Raw genomic sequence first — 20435 nt, forward strand, 5'->3', positions numbered from 1 at the left:
ATCAAATAAAAAGTATATTAAATGGTACTGAAAAAAACTATGGTACTCATTCCCATATAGCTTATTTTATTTTATTTATTTATTTTTTAGAGTTTATTTATTTTGAGAGAGGCAGAGAGTGAGCATGAGTGGGAAGGGGCAGAGAAAGAGACAGGGAGAGAGAGAGAATCCCAAGCAGGCTCCACACTCATAGCTTGAACTCACAAACCATGAGATCATGACCTGAGCCAAAACCAAGAGTCTGATGCTTAACCAACTGAGCCACCCAGGCTTAAACACCTTTTTGCACCAAAATAAATAAATAAATAAATAAATAAATAAATAAATAAAAAATTTTTAAAAATGATCTTAGGTAACCTTAAGTGCAGTCTGCTTGTTATATGTAATTTTTCTATCTAATGTAAAAAAATAATTGTTATGCAAAGTTCATGGTACCATATTACAAATTATCAATCACACTGTAAGTTGTATATCATACCTAATAATTACTAGAGCAATTTAGTTTTTGTTTACTTAAAAAAATTTTTTTAGTTATAATAAAACCTAATCATTTATAAATAATTTTGAGGTAAGCTAATAATCCCAGCTCTGGCATGGGCTGGTTCACTTCTTGTTTGAGTCTGACCAAGTTACGCCAACTCACTAAGTCTCAATTTCTTTGCCTGCAAAATGGAGTTAATACTAGTACCCAACTAACAGGGTTCTTGTGAGATTAAGGGATATGGTGCATTCTGCAGAATGCCTGGCACACGGAAAGGCATCAGTAGACATTCGCTGCGACCATGACTCATGACCATTGCTGCTGCAAAACTGTCACATGCAGATTTCAGTGACTGAAGAAAATAAGTAGCTAACCAAAGAGTAGTGATTAGCAAACATTCCAACTCATGTATTACTTTCTCTTTTCAGCTAAAAATCTAAATATTGCTTAGCATATTATAAATGTAAATATCTGTAAAAACCTGATTAAGCAATTTGCCATCTTCTGCACCCTTGTGCCATACTGACTTTACCATAAGGTATTGAAGTAGAATCTTTTCAATGGCCAAAGAGACATCCTTCAAAGAGATAAATGAATACTCAGATTTTGAAAGGCATATTATTTGCACAACGTATCTGGGAATTAATCATGCACTATCTCATACTATTTAGTAAACCAGTCCATTAATGATCATGTTTGATCTCTTACCCAGTGGATTGTAAGGACTGTGAAGGAAATGAATGTATATCATTTTTGTATCCTTCACACTACCTAACTCAGGACAAAGTAATTTCAAACTAGTATAGTGGAAACAGCACAGGGCTAAAAGTCAGGAAACACAGATTTCAGCTAAGTAATTACAGACAAGTCATGTAACTCTCTTTAGGCTTCAGATTACTCATCAGTCATGTGTTTTTCCATTGATGACATTTAGGTTCCTTTCCAAATGCTCTCATTCTAAGAAACACTAGCAAGAGGGATTTTTGCCAATGTTTGTCATTTTAATACACAACTTCATTTGTCCATATCTACAGATTGAAAGAAATGGGACCTTTAATTACAGATTTTGTTCACTCAGGAAAACTTGCCAGGAGCTCAGAGTTCTTGTCATTGACTATTCCATCAAACACGAATCCTTCAGCCTGTTTCAAAAAGACCAGGCCTTCCAGGTTAGCACTCCCCATCCTCTACCCTGTTTTATCTTCTCCTTGGTACTTATCACACTCTGACATGCTGTGTATTTTTTTTTTTAATTTTTTTTTTAACGTTTTATTTATTTTTGAGACAGAGAGAGACACAGCATGAACGGGGGAGGGGCAGAGAGAGAGGGAGACACAGAATCGGAAGCAAGCTCCAGGCTCTGAGCCATCAGCCCAGAGCCCGACGCGGGGCTCGAACTCGCAGACTGAGAGATCGTGACCTGAGCTGAAGTCAGACGCTTAACCGACTGAGCCACCCAGGCGCCCCCATACTGTGTATTTTACTTAAGTATTTGTTCTCCATCCTCCCTCCATCCCCCCCCCCCAACACCTAAGCTTCATGGGGACCAGGACTTTTATCTCTTTGGTCCACCACCATACCCCAGCACTTGGAATAGCATCAGACATATAATAGCCCCCAAATTGTTTGATGAACAAATGGGTGAAAAAATATTATTGAAGGTCCTTCATTAATTGCCTTTCTCCAACCACAACTTAATCTCATATTTTTACCAATTGAACTTTTCCATGTGAACCAGGGTTTCTGAATCTTATCCCCTACGCAAGGCTTATATTCATTCCTCCCTTAAATTCCTGCCATTTAAGGATATTCTCCTAGTCATATCACTCATTTGTTCCTGCTCATTTATGCAGTCACAGATTTATTGAATGCCTACTATGATCCAAGCAATGTGCTAAATGCTGGGGATACAGAGGCAAGTAAGATTGACACAATCCTTCCGTAGTGCTTCACCAGTCTTCTTCTGCTCTGTACCACTGCCTCCCTTTGAATGTTTTATATTCATAATGCCCTGGAGGAAAAAAAAAAAATCTGTGTGGCTTGGTTGGTTGCTATCCAATTTTGAATAGAGCTCTTCTAACAGTGAGTTAAAAGAGTAGAGGGCAGCAATGCTCACTTCTAAGGAGATAATAACTCCATCACTTTAGAGGTACTTTGGGGTCACTTGGAATTTCCTAAACAGTGATAACTGAAATTCCAGTCCCAAGAGGCCTCATTGTTTGGAACCTAAAATGACTTGCTACATCTCCTCACTTCCCTCCATTTTCTGTACCCAGAGGGGATCCGAGGCTGCTTCTTTGAATCCCCAAAAAGCCTAATTAACCTCTCATCTTTAGCTTCAGTGTTATTATTACCTGCTGCTACAACTAAATAGGAGATTAAACCCCCAATAGACATAGAGCCTTGATGTCAAACCATGCCAAGCATCAGGCCTCTCTGTGCCTTTTTAAAAATTATCAAGGCATACTTGAAAATTGAGAATTGTGTGTATTTAAGAAGTATGATTTTATGATTTGATGTACACATACACTGTGAAATAATCACCATGTTCAAGCTAATTAACATACCCATCACCTCAGTTACCACTTTTTTGCATGTGTATGGTGAGAACACTTAAGATACACCCTCATAGCGAATTACAAGCACACAACTAAGTATTGTTAACTATAGTCATGTTGCTGTACAGTAGATCTCCAGAATTTATTCATCTTGCATAACTGAAACCTTGTACCCCTTGAACAACATCTCCCCCATCTGTGCCTTTTACCAGGATTTTGGGAGCACTTAATACCTCCAAACCAGCATTTTCCAACTTGTGCTCTGTGGATCTCTGGGGTTCCAAAAGCTAGTAATTGGAGTTCTGCAGAAAGAGGGTTCCATGGACAGATAAGTTTGGGAATGTCACATCCTACATTTCCCACTTGAGGATACAGAACACTAATGAGAACATTTATGTATTTATAGATGTTAATTTTGTTAAACCCAATGTTTCCCAACCTAGTTTACTCATGGAACCTTTTTATTCCCAAAACACTGCTGACATCTCAGAGGACATTCCTGCTCAGGAGAAAGCTGTTTGGCAATGCCTTTTTAACCTTCATGTCACATCCAAATGAATAACAAATGGTTGTGAGAGAATGCGAGAGAAGAGATATGCATACATCTCTCTGCAAGCAGTTCTTGGGGGTCAATAATGAAGAGAAAACATAGTTTTGTGGAACAAACACTAGACTTACAGTCAGAAGACTCATGATTTAGTCCTGCCTCTGCCATATAACTAACCATGCACTGTTGTTGGGTAAATCACCTCCGAGCCTTAATCTCCTCTCCTGAAAAGGACACACATTTTCAGATAACCAGTCATTGTAACTGCTGACCAACTTAGGAAGTTGCTGTGTAGCAGATTTAACTTTGATTTAACTTGAATTAAACAGTATTCTTCTGGGTGGCTTTTGGGGCCTATATTTTTAAAAGCCCTCTTTCAGATGACTGGTGCCTTCAACTCCAAAGATGGAGGTATCTGATTTTTTAAACATGAAGCTACAGGTCTAAGGCCCTAAAAGCCCAAGGAAGTATTTTGGAATGAGTAATAGAAAAAAATGAAGTCTGGGATATATTTATGTTAGTTTGAGTAGTAGGAAAATACCTAGAGAAGTCCTCAGAAGTCTTATATTGATTGGAGGAAGATCCAGGTCTATAATAATATTATAAATAAGCAATAAATGAAATTTAAGACTACTTATTTGACCCCACGTTAATTGGCTTATTTTTCTGATCAGCCAGTTTCCAAAGATAGAGATTGGGGATGTAGAGTTGTACTGCAAAATTAATTTGTAGCTCAGTACTAACTTATATTCCAAAGCAACACAGGAGAAGTAGGCAGTAATCAGTCCCAGGCAAGCATCCTCTGATCCTTGTCTTTGAAGAAGACTCTCTTCTACTCTCTAACTCAGGAGGCAAAGATTCATTCCCAAACCTGTGCTCTGAAAGGAAGAAATTCTATGATGGTTTAGAGTATATATGCAAAAACACTCTAGAGGGAACCAGATGCTCCTTGATTTTTTTTCTTGCCATTGAATTATAAGTCTGCTGAAATAACAGCTACAATGAAAAACAACTTTAAGAAGTTTTTTAATGTTTATTTATTTATTTTGAGAGAGAGGAAGAGAGAGCATGCCAAGGAGGGACAGAGAAAGAGGGAGAGAGAGAATCTCAAGCAGGATCTGAGCTGTCAGCACAGAGCCCCATGTGCAGCTTGATCCCATGAACCGTGAGATCATGACTTCAGCTGAAATAAGAGTTGGACGCTTAACCAAATGAGCCACGCAAGTGCCCTGACCCCCCAATTTTTAACTGGATATAAAGGTGACTAAAACTGGAGATCAAAGGTGAAATATCTAACGTAAATTTTAGTCTCTCTCTGCTTGAAATTTGATGTAATAACCATTGATGACAATAAGTAGTTTGGCTTTAAAGAAGATTTTGCTTCCACTGTAAGTTAAATACATGTTACTTTAGTCATCGCTAAGTAATTGCTGAGCCATTATAATACGGTTAACGTGATATTTGCTAAGCAAGCATGCCTGCCATCTGGTTACTGAAACTGTATTTTTGCTACTTCCTAGGTACACATGGCCCAGTAGCACTGAGATGTAGGGAACCGATATGAGCATGTGGATCAATTCCAAAGCCATTCATTTGTTTGCAACACAAAGTGTTCTCCACATAAGAAAACAATGAGTCTAACTTATCTGTTTCTTTCCTGTCTGGTATCTTTAAAAATGTCCATCATGACAGGGTGCACACGAGTTTACAATATGAAGCCAGCTTTAGAGACCAAGAAGAAGAATGAAACACAGTCTGTAGGCTATTTGTGCCACATCCCACTTGGTTCCCCTGCCAGCAGCACGGGGCCTGGTCTGCAGGGAGCACACAGAAGAAGGAGGTGGGTAATAAGGCAAAAGTCCATAGGTGTCTATGGTAGTAGGAAGAAGAAATTCTCAAACCTGCTTTTTCATTAGGCCCCTCACAAGCAACCCTTTCCCCAAACCAAAGGCAGGATTACTGGCACTGACTACAGTGCCTGGCACATAGTAGGGGCTCAAAAAATGTTCACTAAGTGCAATCATCTGGAAAGTCTGTGAATAGTAATACAAAGGACTGCTAGAAGGCAGCTTATCTTAGTATCTGTAGCCATTAGTACTACAGGCATGGGACATATGCCTCACACCCAGTCCAGGCTTCCTCAGCCTTGGTGCTATTAACATTTTGGGCTAAGAATTCTTTGTCAGGAGTGGGAGTGGGGTGCTATCTTGTGCACTATAGGAGGTGTAGCAGCATCCCTTTCCTTCACCCACTACATGCCAGTAAGTGTCCCTCCCTGCAGCAAAAATGTCTTCAGACATTGCCAAATGTCCCCTGGGAGGGGGCTTGGTGGGGGGTGGTGGCAAAATCACCCCTAGTTGAGAACCACTTATTTAGTCTGTGTGTTCATGATATGTACCTGAATTATAAAGATTATATTCTCTCTTCTCTTTTTTCTGAATCAATATTTTAAAAATTAAATTACATTTTATTTTATTTTAATTTTAATTTTTAAGTAAACTTTACACCCAATGTGAGGCTTGAACTCATGACCCTGAGTGAGCTCTACCTACTGAGCCAGCCAGACACCAGTCTAAATCAATATTTCTTTCTTTTTTTTTTTTTTTAAAGAAGCATCATGGGGTTTTTTTTTAGTTTTTTTTTTTTTTTTTTTAATTAAGGGGGGCCTCCTCTTGCAGGGAGAGAGGGAGAGGGAGAATCCTAAGCAAGCTCGGCAGTGTCAGCACAGAGTGCAATGTGAGGCTAGAACCCAGGAACTGAGAGACCATGCCCTGAACTGAAATCAAGAGTTAAAAGTCGGATGCTCAACTGAATAAGCCATCCAGGTGCCCCTGAATCAATATTTCTTGATCTCATGAAGGTATTTTATGCTCTTAACTTGTTTTCACTTAACTTAGTTTTCTCTAAATGTTTTCATAATGCTCTGGGGAACGGGGGAGGGAAACTTCCCAGGTATATCCATATATTCCTAGGTATATCTTATTAAAAAGACTTGTTTCCCCTTTAGGGAAGGGGAAATATGAAAAAAGGAGAAAACATTCTATACAGAAATTGGACTAGTAGCTAAGGAAGCTGTTTTGCAAAATGAGACTGAGACGGTTTTGAGTCCAAAAAGAACTTTTATATCTTAAAAGAAACTACCTTCATTTGTTTACTATACACTCTTGTAATCTTACCAATAAAACTCTTGTTATACAAAAGTATCCTGACAAACAGATTTTTTTTCTCCCTTGGCTTTATTTTTATTTACTTCCTATTTATGTTAACAGTTTCAGGAAGATACCAGCATGTGTGGACCCCAGGAACAGGCAGTCTCAGTAACTCTTGCCCCTTCGGAAGCACAGTGAGTAGACCCGCTAACTGAAGAAATTATTAGCCTTTCAAACCTCTAAGATCGAGTGAGGATGTTGTGTGTCTACGCTTTCTTCAAATTAAAAAAAAATTAAAACCTTAGAATTCCACCTTAAACCCAGCCAGTGACCAACCTGCTTGAAAATGACTACGCGTCCATATCTAAGGGTGAGAAATAATTTATGACAAATAAAGCTCATGAAAAATTCTAATTTCATTCATGTTGCTACAAGTATACCTCCATGCTTTAAAAAAAATGTGGGCTGGTAACATTTTTCTACCTTACTTACAGTGTAGAGTTAAACGTGTGCTCTTACCTCTCCTCCAGTGCACGGAAAGGGATTGGAGTATCTCGAAGTGCAAATCGCTCCCTTCTTGACAACATCATCTTCCAAGCCAAACGTAGCCGAGCAGTTCGTTGCAAAGTACTTGTAAGGCTTCCACGTCTTCCCAAAGTCCTGGGAGCGGTCCAGCACCATGGCTGCTGGCCTGGGGGACTTGAACACCATAATGAGATGAGTGAAGTAGAATTCGGCTTCCAGGTCTAACTGGATTTTTTCTCTGTGCACATCCTCAGCGGACTGCCACCACGTGCGAGGGAACCTGAAGGATGAGTCTGCCATGGCAGCTGGCAGGTGAGCCACGTGAGGCTGGGCGGCATTGCATTTGTCACATTTGGGCTGCCGACAAGTCAGATCAGCGTTCTCACTGTAGGAGCAGTACAGCTCAGTGGCGTTCTGACCACAGGTGGTGTCTGCCCAGAGTTTTCTCCCTAAAGCCAAATTTCCCATCCGAGGGTTGCAGGCTTTTTCACAGCGGGAACTCACTCCAGCTACTCCACTCAGTCCTAGGGAAGGGAAAGCATATGTTATTCAAGACAAACCCATCTGGAAAGCTCTTCTGTCACCCTAGTCTGTCTTCGACAGTCAAGTTACCCCCAAAGAGCTTAAGACTTCTGGTAAAGAGGAAATTCTACCAAATTTGGGCATGGATACGGTTCTGGATTGATACATACAAGCATGTGAGTGTGCATGTGTGTGTGCACACATTTCATGTTTGGTTATAAAATTCACATAAAAGGGAAAAATCATTTCAGATAAAGGGCGAAGGGAAGAGAAATGGAAACACTGGGGGAAAAAAAATGGGCCTCAACCTTTTAAGTACTTTGCTTTCTAAATGTTCTCTATATTTGAAATACACTTCTTTGTTTTGAAGCCATGACTTAAATAATACCAAAAAACAATAGTGTGTTTAAGATCACCCAATTTAGTCTTTCAAATATAATTTAAGTCCTTAGCATTATCTAACATGCTTATTAGAAGACATTAAGGAGGAAATATAGAATTCTATTATATTTTTAAGCCAAAAATGTGAGGGAGCCAATTCCCTAGGAAAAGCAATAGGAGATACTTAATCCATATCCAATGGGATCTCACTTCGGGTAGCAAAGCTAGACATCACTGAAGCTCAGATGCATAATGTCTATTTTTAATATTTAGTAAATATAACTAAGGGAAAAAAAACCTCTCTCAACTGCCAAATGGCAGAAAGGCCTATTTGACATGCTCTCTGCCTCTTGAGTGCTGCAACCTATGACAGGTTATATAGTCGTTGCCTGTTTGCTTAACAGGAGAATGTGTACAGTCTGGCCGCCACTAACAGCACCTTTAAACATTATCTGTGAACTAAAACACCTTCTTAAAGAAACATGTGCTTCCACCCAAACAAAGGTCCAACAGACTTTAATGTTTCAAAATTACTTAAAATGATAAACATTATCCACTTATTAACATCCTGACTACATATTTTAATCCTTTAATTTGGGTTTGTCATTTTAATTATGAATACCCTAAGCAAAATCATCTATTTTAAAAGTTAAAACAGAGAAGGAAAGAAGGAAAAGGAAGTTAAACCCTAAATTCTGGCTAATTGAATGTTTCTGCTACTTAAGAGAGAGCACCTCCGAACTATTGTCACTGTACTGTTGGAGAAGCCAAATGACAGCTTAGACTAAAACAGAGACATTTCACACGCTGACTGACAACCACCAGCCCCACATAACCTCTGCAACCAAAAGAAAGGGCTTCCTTAGGCATATGTTTTAAATGGCAAATTCAAATGTGCATTATGCCTAGACTCTGCTTGCCACTGTTCTGATTAGCTGGGCAACAGTTGCTTGTGGCCAGGATCACCCAAACACACAGTGTGCTATGACTCACCTGTAAAGCATTTCGGGGAAAATCATATACTGCCCGTACAAGTATTTTTGACTTGAAACACTTGCCTTGTGATATTTATTTACAACCTCTTGATTGCTTGCATGTTTTTGCCATAACATGGTTTGAAAAGGGAAAGGTTCAATAAAGTTCACTTTGTGGTCAGGGGAGCATGTGTGAAGTGCAGGCAGGGGTGCACGTGTACTCCTGTACTCCTAAGAATTCAAGTAAAACCTTAGACCTTTAATGGCTCCTTGGGGAAGTATTGAATACTTTTAAACGCCTCCGAACTAATAAGTACAGAAAAGATTGGAGCCAGATAATCGGTGGACAAAAATACTTGGATATCCCTAAAGAAATGACTATTCAAGTATAGCAAGGATGCTCCTATGAGTCACACTGATTTGGGGTGAAGATTCTAAAACTTTTTTTTTTAACTGTGTGCCAGCGTCTCTGGGGGCAGAGGAGAAGAAGCCTTAGGGAAGGTACAAGTGCGCCGATGCTCTCTACCCACCAGTCGGTCCCTCCAGCCCACACTCCCCTTTCTAGAGCGAATGAGAAACGTTTGAGAGACTGGATGGCTGAAGAGTCCCTCACTTTCTTTCCTCCTCACACCCTGAGCTGCGCTAACCCCTAACTGGAAACCAGGTGACCCGTACGGGGGAGGGAGAGGAACGGAAGAGGCTCCCGAATTTAGAAACGGCGCGCTAGGAACCGGTGGCCAAGGGCAGCCCAGGAAAGCCGGGATGGGAGTAGGAGAGAGAGCCTCTGACGACGCCTCTGCAGGTCATCCAGTTACCGAGACTGGGAGCAGACCCGCCTCCGACCTCCCACGGAGCCTCAGCCAGGGTACCAATTCCCCAGGGGCGGCCAGCCAGCTCCGTTCAACACAGGGCGGTCACCACCTATCTCCCCAGCCCGGCGTCTCAGTGCGTTCCAGCCACTGCCACTGTGAAAGGGCACACACCCCGCCCAGGTGTCCCTACCTGGTTCCCTAGTGCCCAGCGTGAGGCCAGGGACCTCAGGGTTAGCTCTCACCCAGAGGGCGGCCGCGGCCCACGCGCGCCCAGGGTCGCTGGGCCATCCCTCCCCATCATTCCTCAGGCCATGAAGTGCCGGGGGATGGCGAGCTTGGTCCTTTGTTCCCTCACAAAGTGGAAAGGCAGTTTTTTACAAGCCCAAACCGAGAAAGAAACCAAGGCCGTGGTATCTCCGGCAGGGCGTACCCAGGATATCGGGTTAGCCAAGGGCATGTGTATCGCAGTTGCAAAAAAATCAATAGTATTTGAAACTGTGGAGACCCAGGGAAAAGAGGCGGAACATGGCCACTCATTTCATCCTCGGGAGCCGAGCTTGGCGCTCCCAGCCCGCACTACCCTGCACCCCCGAGTCCCGAGGTGGGGAACAGAAAGAGCGAGGGAAGGAGGGTGGGGGCCCTGCAGCGTCACCACCCACCTGCGGCCACCGCGGAGCAGCCCCAGAGCAGCAGCAGCCGCGCGCAGCTCCCCATGGCCGGGAGGAGCCGGGAGGACCGGGGCCGGGCGGGTGCGGGAGGGAGCTGAGCCCTCTCGGCTGTGGGATGAAGCGCCAACAGTCCTCAGGAAGAACTGGGGCTCTTTATTTCTTCCCCCTCCTGGGGCGCCAGGCTCGGTCAGCGGGCGCCGGCGGCTGGGAGCCGCGGGCCGGGGCCGCGCCAGGCGGTAGGGTGACCCTCGCACACCGGCCTGGAGGGGCCCGGGCACCTCGGGGGCGACGGGAGCCCCCGGACCATAGCCGGCCTGGCCGCGCTGCCCCTGCGGAGCGGTCCCGCGGGCTCCTCCGCCGCTAGCCCGGGGCTCAGCACCCGCAGCAGCCGCTGAACTTTGCGAGACCTTTCACTTCCCGGCCGCCGCCGCCGCCGCCGCCGCTGCCGCCGCCGCCGCTGCTGCTGCCTCCCGGCCGTCCTCCGCCGCTTTTACCACCTCCTCTTGCTGCTGCGCCTCGGTCCCGTCCTTCTCCATGGGCAGTTCCATGGGATGCATTTTTATTGCACCGACACCGCGGCGCTCCGGTGCCAGCCCTCCTCCCCTTGCACCTCCACCCCTTCCTCCTGCCCGCCCCCCGCACTCGCTTGACAGCCGGGGCGGTGCAGCCTGCGCTGCCGGGTCGCCGCCGCCGCCGCCGCCGCCCGGGGAGGGGTCCCCTGGCCCAACGGGCCGCCCCCGCAGCCTCCTACCAGCTCATCCCACCCGCCTTAGCCCCCACGCGCACGGGTCACCTCGGCCCCCAGCTTTCCTCGTGCCCCTCCCGGCGCTCTCCCTGTAGCTCCCTGCGTGACCCCCCTGGTGCCCTCCAGCACCCACAGGCCTCTTCTGGGAAGCAGTCTCCCACCTTCTCCCGGAACATTCCAGAGAGCAGTTGACTCCCTCTTGATCAGGTCAGGGCATGCCAAGGGGCTTAAAAAACCGCGAAACAGGCTAGCGCCTACTTCCCACATCCCCCAGCAAAACAAACCCTGCTCTCCACTCCCCATCTCCGCCACCCCTTCTCCTGGAGTCTCACGATCCAGGAAGGGAACCCCACCAGCCCTGCACCGGGCTATGGGCTTTGGAGAGCGCACTAACTGCTAACTGGCCTTCGCTGCTTCTCTGCTGCCTTTGGGGGGCGGGGGAGGGCATCTCGACTAAACAATCAATGCTTGCTTTATCCGAGGTGTATCCATTTTGATGTAAAAATGTGCCCTCTAACTCAAACTCAAGGTGCCAAAAGAAAAGGGTCAGAGGATTAGCTAATGGGCAGTTTAAAACATCCTTGTCTAGAGGCAAGGGCAATTCAAAGAGAAAACTGGTCTTTCCAAGTACTCTCACTCCATATATGCTGTGTTGTGGTGTGTGTGAAACGACGTTGTGAATTAAGTTAAGGCAAGCAATTTAGCAGCAACCAGAAGCAGCTAAATGTGGGTAGGATTGCTCAGGACTGCTGCTTATGGAAGGAGATTACATCGCACTGGAGTCTGGGACATTTGCAAGCACTGTGAAAATACCATTCTATGCACACATCCAGGGGGCTAGGCTAACGTTGAGTAGAAAACCATGTTTTATTGCTGTGTTCATTTTGTGTCTTTGAATATTTTCCAGAAAATTAACTACGTTACAGAGACCATTCAGTTGTGTGTTACTGATGATGACAATTCAGTTTTGGGTCTCATGCACATATTTTTCAAGACTCACCTGGGGATATATAAGAAGTTTGTATCTCCCAGGAAGAAATGGGATGAGATCAGCTTCATCCACTTGGGAGGCATTAAAATTATTCTTCTGACCAATACTGGGGAGTGGCAAAAGTTATGGGGCAGCAATTTGTATAACACTTTAGAAAATAAGCCTTTTGAGTTTTCAAATATTGGCAACGTTGGGACTTTCTTCACGTCTTATGGCTATGCTCCCATTGGAGTCACTGAAACACCTCTCTAAATTATTCTTTTTACCAAATAAATGCTAGGAAATTATAACAGTCAAGGAATTGTGGCACCAATATTAACCTAATAGCCAAAGCAAATGAAGGAAAGAAAGAAAGAAAGAAAGAAAGAAAGAAAGAAAGAGAAGCACATTTATCATTAACCTGAGTCTGCTGTATTGAGGCAGAACTTCTCATTACAAATTTCAGAAACATTTACTATATGCACCAATCCTGCCTTGAAAATATACTTCCTTGATTGCTCTATAACTGATTCTTGTTCCCTTTAACAAGACAATGGCAAAGCAGTCTTTCATATTTAGTCCATACAAAACATTATTGTGTTTTTCTTATATTCATTATACTTAACTGAGAGCACCTGCTAGATATAACAAATTTTCATTAAATATTTTTTATTGAGTTATGTTAAAATTATTGCTATATACTAAGAACAGGGCTAAGAAGAAAACTAATGAAACCAGAATGATTCCTCATATTCTAAAGGAACCTGTACCCTTTATACCAATACCTTCCATACAAAGCAGCTCAGGAGAGAAAAGTAATTAGCATTCTAATCAATTTCATTTGGTTATACAGTCTAGCTATAAATTTTATTTCCATTTTGAAGAAGCTGTCCAGGGGAAGTTTAACTACCTAAGAAAAATTGGGGTGCCTGGTGGCTTAGTCCATTAAGCTTTCGACTTTGGCTCAGGTCATGATCTCGAGGTTCAGTGAATTAGAGCCCTAGGTAGGGCTGTGTGCTGACAGCTCAGAGCCTGGAGCCTGCTTTCAGTTCTGTAACTCCCTCCCTCTCTGCCCCTCTCCTGCTTGCACTCTTTCTCCAAAACAAATAAGCATTAAAATTTAAAAAAAAATAAGGAAAATCATGCTCAGTAATGAGTTGTACGTCATTGCTTATGATTATTTTATAAAATTTCAGTAATGTTTTCAGAATTTTCTTTTTTAATTTTATGAATTAGTAGGAAGCTTAGAAAACCTATGAAATTTCAATAACAAGTTTCCAGAAGCCACATATTTGACAAATTAAATCTAGAATACTCCCAGGAATTTGGAAGAAAGCTAAAAGGGTTGTTAAGAACTAAAATAGATGGCAAAAAGTCCATGCACTAAAGACCTTATTCATGGGAGAGCTCTTCAGATGTTCACTTAAATTATTCATGCAATGTTAATAAGTTTGGTTATGCTGTTTTCTTAGACCACAACATATTAGAAGTAACAAATTAGAATGAAGTGGGATGACATTAAAACAAGGAATGAGTTGAGGCAAGCTGGTAATAAGGAGAATGAGAGAACTATAAAAAGTAACCATAAGGACAAAAAAATACACAGCAGTCTAAGTGAGGCCTTTCAGTGCAGAAGCAAAGCACCAAAAGGCTGAAAAGGTATCACCCTGTTATAACTTATCACAATGAGTCAGGTTCCTGATGGAATCTAGAATATTCAACATCAGAGAAGACCTTAGGGATCTTTGAGCCTAAGCTTACCCCATAGGAACCCTTTGAGCCAATGCTTACCCTCTTCACAAAATCTCTGTCCAATAGTCATCCAGCTTCTGTTCTAGAAACCTCAGTAAACAAAAGCCTCAAAAGCAGTCCTTTTCATTTTTGGTAGTGTTCTATATAACCATGACATCTCTCTTCTTAAAATTCTACTATGTTCAGGGGTGCCTGGGTGACTCAGTCAGTTAACCAGTCAACTTCAGCTTAGGTCATGATCTCAGTTTGTGACTTCGAGCCCCGCATCAGGCTCTGTGCTGACAGCTCAGAGCCTGGAACTTACTTTGGATTCTGTGTGTCTCTCTCTGCCCCTCCCCTTGCTCCCTCCCTCTCTCTCTCTCTCTCTCTCTCTCTCTCTCAAAAATAAATAATAAACATTACAATTTTTTTTTAAAAAAGCTCTACTTATGTTCATAGTTTAGCTTTCTGCAATTATACAGAATAGGTCCAATTTCTTTTCTGATAGATATTCAGAGACTTGAAGTCAAATTTATACACACACACACACACACACACACACACACACACACATACATATATATATAATTTATTGTCATGTTAGCTAACATACTGTGTATACAGTGTGCTCTTGGTTTTGGGGGGGTAGATTCCCGTGATGAAGTCAAATTTTATTGCTCCTCTTAACTATTCTTTTCTCCAAGTGTTTAATAGTCCATTTGGCATGATTTTCAAAACTTTCACCATCCTAATCCCCCCTTTCAGATATACTACAATTTGTCAATGTTGTTCTTATATTGTGCATCTAGGACTCAACTCCAGGTTTATCTGTATTGGTGTAGAATAAAACAGAACTGGGGTCCCTTAACTTAGGTCTAGGGCTTACGTTTCTGTAGCCTAAAAATGCATTAGCAGCTTTGTGGTGTCGGCTGATATTATCCTTGAAGCAAATTAAAATCCCCTTTTCAAGGCAAGGGAATTAAAAGCAAAAATGAACTACTGGGACCTTATGAAGATAAAAAGCTTCTGCACAGCAAAGGAAACAACCAACAAAACTAAAAGGCAACCAACGGAATGGGAAAAGATATTTGCAAATGACATATTGGACAAAGGGCTAGTATCCAAAATCTATAAAGAGCTCACCAAACTCCACACCCGAAAAACAAATAACCCAGTGAAGAAATGGGCAGAAAACATGAATAGACACTTCTCTAAAGAAGACATCCGGATGGCCAACAGGCACATGAAAAGATACTCAACGTCGCTCCTCATCAGGGAAATACAAATCAAAACCACACTCAGATATCACCTCACGCCAGTCAGAGTGGCCAAAATGAACAAATCAGGAGACTATAGATGCTGGAGAGGATGTGGAGAAACGGGAACCCTCTTGCACTGTTGGTGGGAATGCAAATTGGTGCAGCCACTCTGGAAAGCAGTGTGGAGGTTCCTCAGAAAATTAAAAATAGACCTACCCTATGACCCAGCAATAGCACTGCTAGGAATTTACCCAAGGGATACAGGAGTACTGATGCATAGGGGCACTTGTACCCCAATGTTTATAGCAGCACTCTCAACAATAGCCAAATTATGGAAAGAGCCTAAATGTCCATCAACTGATGAATGGATAAAGAAATTGTGGTTTATATACACAATGGAGTACTACGTGGCAATGAGAAAAAATGAAATATGGCCCTTTGTAGCAACGTGGATGGAACTGGAGAGTGTTATGCTAAGTGAAATAAGCCATACAGAGAAAGACAGATACCATATGTTTTCACTCTTATGTGGATCCTGAGAAACGTAACAGAAACCCATGGGGGAGGGGAAGGAAAAAAAAAAGAGGTTAGAGTGGGAGAAAGCCAAAGCATAAGAGACTCTTAAAAACTGAGAACAAACTGAGGGTTGATGGGGGGTGGGAGGGATGGGAGGGTGGGTGATGGTATTGAGGAGGGCACCTTTTGGGATGAGCACTGGGTGTTGTATGGAAACCAATTTGACAATAAATTTCATATATTTAAAAAAAAATCCCCTTTTCAGGGGTGCCTGGGTGGCTCAGTCAGTTGAGCGACCAACTTTGGCTCAGGTCATGATCTCACGGTTTGTGAGTTCTAGCCCCGCGTCAGGCTCTGTGCTGACAGCTCAGAGCCTGGAGCCTGCTTCTGATTCTGTGTCTCCCTCTCTCTCTGCCCCTCCCCCATTCATGCTCTGTCTCTCTCTGTCTCAGAAATAAATAAACATTAAAAACAAATCTCTTTTTCATATATTGATGTCTTAAAGAGTTATTGATAAAAGATAAAATACATTTTGTCTAATCAGAAGAGTTCTATTAAAATACATTGAAGGTGGTAAGCATTCAATAAATATGAGTTTAAAGAAAAAAATCAACAAACTCAAATTGGAAAATTGGAAAAATGGTGAAAACTTCTAAAAACAACTGTTGGTCCTGAATGGGATAAGTATCTATTTTCTGGAAAAAAAAAATCACTTCTATGGAAAATTTGACCCTTCAACAACACTGTATACATGTGGTATTACTATACATTTGCAAAGAAAGGAAGAACTTGGCAATGGTGATATTTTTAGTGTACCTAGTATCTTTCCTCCGTGAAACTGTAAACATGATCTCATTTATCCTTGAAGCATCAGTGTGAGGGAGGGAACAGAAATAGTTGCGTGCATTTACAGAGAAAGTGATATGAAAGATATAAGTGCCAAATTTAGATCATCCAATAAATATACACTGGAGATAGAACATGGTTTTCAGATTGGGAAAAAAAAAATCATTGTTTATCCATCAATTTTCCATGAATACTATCTTATCTCTCTTGGAACTAGAAGACTACTGGGAGAAAATTAAATGGAGAATTCTTTCCATTGAAATAATCCTATATTTTGTTTCCTACCTGGTCTATGCCCTTTAAAAGCATCATCTTGGGAATTTCCTTAAGCTTTAATCTAAGCCTCCTGCCACTGGCACTGTTTCTTATTTCATGTGCTTCCTGGCTACAGCTGCTCATTCCTAGGAAGGGAGTGAGAGCCTTTGAAACTACATGTACTCTTCCAGGAAGGTAAGCAGTACTTTTCTTAAAAAAAAAAAAAAAAAATGCACGCATGCTCTCTCATGTTTAAATTAATTATATGGAGCCTAGAAAGTTCGAACAAACAAGAGCAGTTTTGTTGTTGCAGAGATAGCTACTCTGGACAGTACTGTATTGACACAAATTTTAAACGCTTTCTCCTGTAAGTGGCTCTTAACTAGAACTTTCCGTACATACTGCTATTTCTGACACTGATGAAAAGATGTCAGAGACAAATTATTACTCTTTTAACTGTAAGAAAATAGACAAAGAAACAATTACTAAAGGCCCCGTGAGGATCCAATAAACAATATGGATGAATCCTTCCATCCATTCGTGTCTTTTACATAATAGTGTTGTGGTTAGGAGCATGGACTGGTCTGACTCCCCAGGTTTGATCCTGGCCCTGCCACCTACTAGCTGTGTGACTGTGGGCAATTTATTTAACCTGTATGTGCAACTATTTCCACAGCTGCCATATGGCAATCATAATAGCACCTAATTAATAAGGCTATTGTTAATATTGAATGAGTGAATATTTATGAAGTAGTAGGCAAGAGCAAGACACAGGAAGCACTTTAAGTTTTGTTAAATACACACAATGGTAAAATACAAATCCATCACGTGCATACACTCTCTTTTGACCTGCTCTGGAATTTCATCTTCAAGTTATGTAGAAATATTTAATAGGCAGAAGCTAAACCATTGTCCTGGCTTAATTTTAAACTTCCTTCCTTCCTTTCTTTTTTTAGAGGGAGAGAGTGTGACAGTACATTAGTGAATGTGGAGGTGGGGCAGAAGGAGAGAGAGAGAGAGAGAGAGAGAGAGAGAGAGAATCTTAAGCAGACTCCATGCCCAGCTCAGAGCCTAACCTGGGGCTTGATCTCACGACCTGACCATGAATGACATCATGACCTGAGCCAAAATCAAGAGTCAGACGCTTAACTGTCTGAGCCACCTGGGCACCCCTACCCTGGCTGCATTTTAAATGTTACACTACATCTATGAAAGCATCACACAGGAAATGAAAGTATGAAGCAATAAATCTTCTCTAGCTAGAGGGAGAGGGAAATTAACACTGGTGGAGCAGCTATAACTTCCAGGCACTTTACAATTCTCACAACTATCCAAGGTTAGGTCATCAACTCTTTGATGAAGAAACTGAAGCTCAGGGGAAGTTAGATACCTGAACCAGTTTGTAGAGCTAAGTAAGCAGACAAGTTAGGATTTGAACTCTGGTGTGTCTGATTTTATTTAATTTTTACAATTTTTTAAAATTCGTTTCAAATGTTTATTTAAATTCTAGTTAATTAACATGTAGTATAATATTGGTTTCAGGAGTAGAATTTAGTAACTCATCACTTATATACAATACCCAGTGCTCATCATATCCAGTGTGTCTGATTTTAAGTGGAATCTTCTTCATTTCCTTTTACAAGAGAGGTAGCATGACGAGGCAGTTAGAGGAAGATTTCAACAGTAAACTGCCAATGTCTTCATTGGTTAAAAACACTCCTAGAATGTTTTCTACTTTGACAATCACAGTTTATTAACCGCCATCTTCCTGCTTATTACCCAATCTCACTTATGAGATTTAGGGATGAATATCCAACTGTCAATGAACAACTCTACTTAGACACCTCAAATTCAACACATTCAAAACTAAACTCATCATCTTTCTCCCCTAACATGTCATTCCTCCCATATTCCCTATCCTGTGAAATGTCACAACTACCCATCTACTAGATCAACACAAACAGAGTCGCATTTTCCAAACTTCTGCAGAACACTCTTGTACAGTGAGATATACGAAGTGTTCTGAAGAAAAGAGTTCTGTAGTCAAATAATCTTAACGTTAAGTTAAACAGACTTCTCAGAATCTTTAACACTAAGTTCATTTCAAACCCCCAAGAAATGGATATGATATTAGACAGGATTACAGTCAGTTGCATGAACCCAACTCAGTAGCTTAACCAAACAGATTGATTTTCTTCTCATGATAAAGGGTGTACAGGAGGCATAGAATCTGGTACTAGTGCAGCTGCGCGAGAAGGTCATCAGGACTTGTGTGGTTTTCTTCCTCATGGTGAAAATACGGCTGCTCTACCTCTAAGACATGTGTCCCCATTCTAGGCAAGAGAAATGGAAAAAAAGAGAAGGGAAAAAGATATATTCCGGGTTAGTCTTAAAAAGCTTTCCCATGGGGCACCTGGGTGGCTCAGTCCGTTAGGCGTCCGACTTCGGCTCAGGTCATGATCTCATGGTCCGTGAGTTCGAGCCCCGCGTCGGGCTCTGTGCTGACGGCTCAGAGCCTGGAGCCTGTTTCAGATTCTGTGTCTCCCTCTCTCTCTGACCCTCCCCCGTTCATGCTCTGTCTCTCTCTGTCTCAAAAATAAATAAACGTTAAAAAAAAATTAAAAAAAAAAAAAAAAAAAAGCTTTCCCAGCAGCCTTATACACCTTCTTATATCTAATTGTCCAGAACTGCGTGCTGTGGCTTCTGCAGGTCAAAAGGAAATCTGGGGAGGCGAGTATTTTATTTTCAAATGTTTATTTATCTATTTTGAGAGAGGGAGAGAGAGAATTCCAAGCAGGCTCTGCACTTGCTGTGTGGAACTTGATCCCACAAACCGCGAGATCATGACCTGAGCTGAAATCAAGAGTCAGATGCTCAACTGACTCAGCCACTCAGGAGCCCCATAGGGAGGTGAATATTTTAATTGGGCTTGTTGCCACTCTGAACAAAACCAGGCTCCTACTGGAAAGAAAAGGAGGTTGAATATTGAGTAGACAGCTGTATATGTCATCAAAAGTTAGCAATTTCATCAGTGTATTTGGCCCAAGCACCTATTAGCATATTTCGTGGCTCCCCATCATTGACAGATGGAATTCATGCTGCTTGCTTGGCGCTCAGACCTTCTGTGATGTATCAATCAGCTCCCGGCCACAAGCTCTCTAGCCCCACCCACAGTGAGCTACCTGTGGTCTTTGAGATGGACAATGGAACTTCATGCCCCTTCTCTCCTCCTTCTGGCTAACTCTGGCAAATTCTCAAAAATTCAGTTAAACTGCTGTGACACCTTCTCCCCCTCCAACTGGGTTAGTAGTCCTTCTATCCTCCTTTGTATTACTATATTATTCTCAACTATGTTGTTTTTCCCCTTCTGTACTGAGTGGGGGGGGGGGGAACCCAAGAAGCACAATTGTATTTATACTATATTATCCTCAACTATAGTTTTTTTTTTCTTATCCATTGAGTGGGGAAAAAAAACAACCAGGAAACACAATTATAT

At 42.1% G+C, this 20435-nt stretch overlaps 1 protein-coding gene across 2 annotated transcripts in view; it reads right to left on the reverse strand.

Moving 5' to 3' along the window:
* Nucleotides 1-11222, reverse strand: part of NTN4 (netrin 4) — a 124603-nt gene extending 113381 nt beyond the window's left edge. For both annotated transcript variants that reach the window (XM_049626100.1, XM_049626099.1), the window contains exons 1-2: nucleotides 10609-11222; nucleotides 7255-7784 (exon numbers count right to left, since the gene is read on the reverse strand). In XM_049626100.1, coding sequence (XP_049482057.1) covers nucleotides 7255-7784; nucleotides 10609-10663 — 585 coding nt within the window. In that variant the 5' untranslated portion in view covers nucleotides 10664-11222. The remainder of the gene's footprint in view (nucleotides 1-7254; nucleotides 7785-10608) is intronic.
* Nucleotides 11223-20435: the final 9213 nt, after the last annotated feature.

The sequence above is a fragment of the Panthera uncia genome, chromosome B4 (genome assembly GCF_023721935.1).
Source record: "Panthera uncia isolate 11264 chromosome B4, Puncia_PCG_1.0, whole genome shotgun sequence".
Classification (NCBI taxonomy): domain Eukaryota; kingdom Metazoa; phylum Chordata; class Mammalia; order Carnivora; family Felidae; genus Panthera; species Panthera uncia.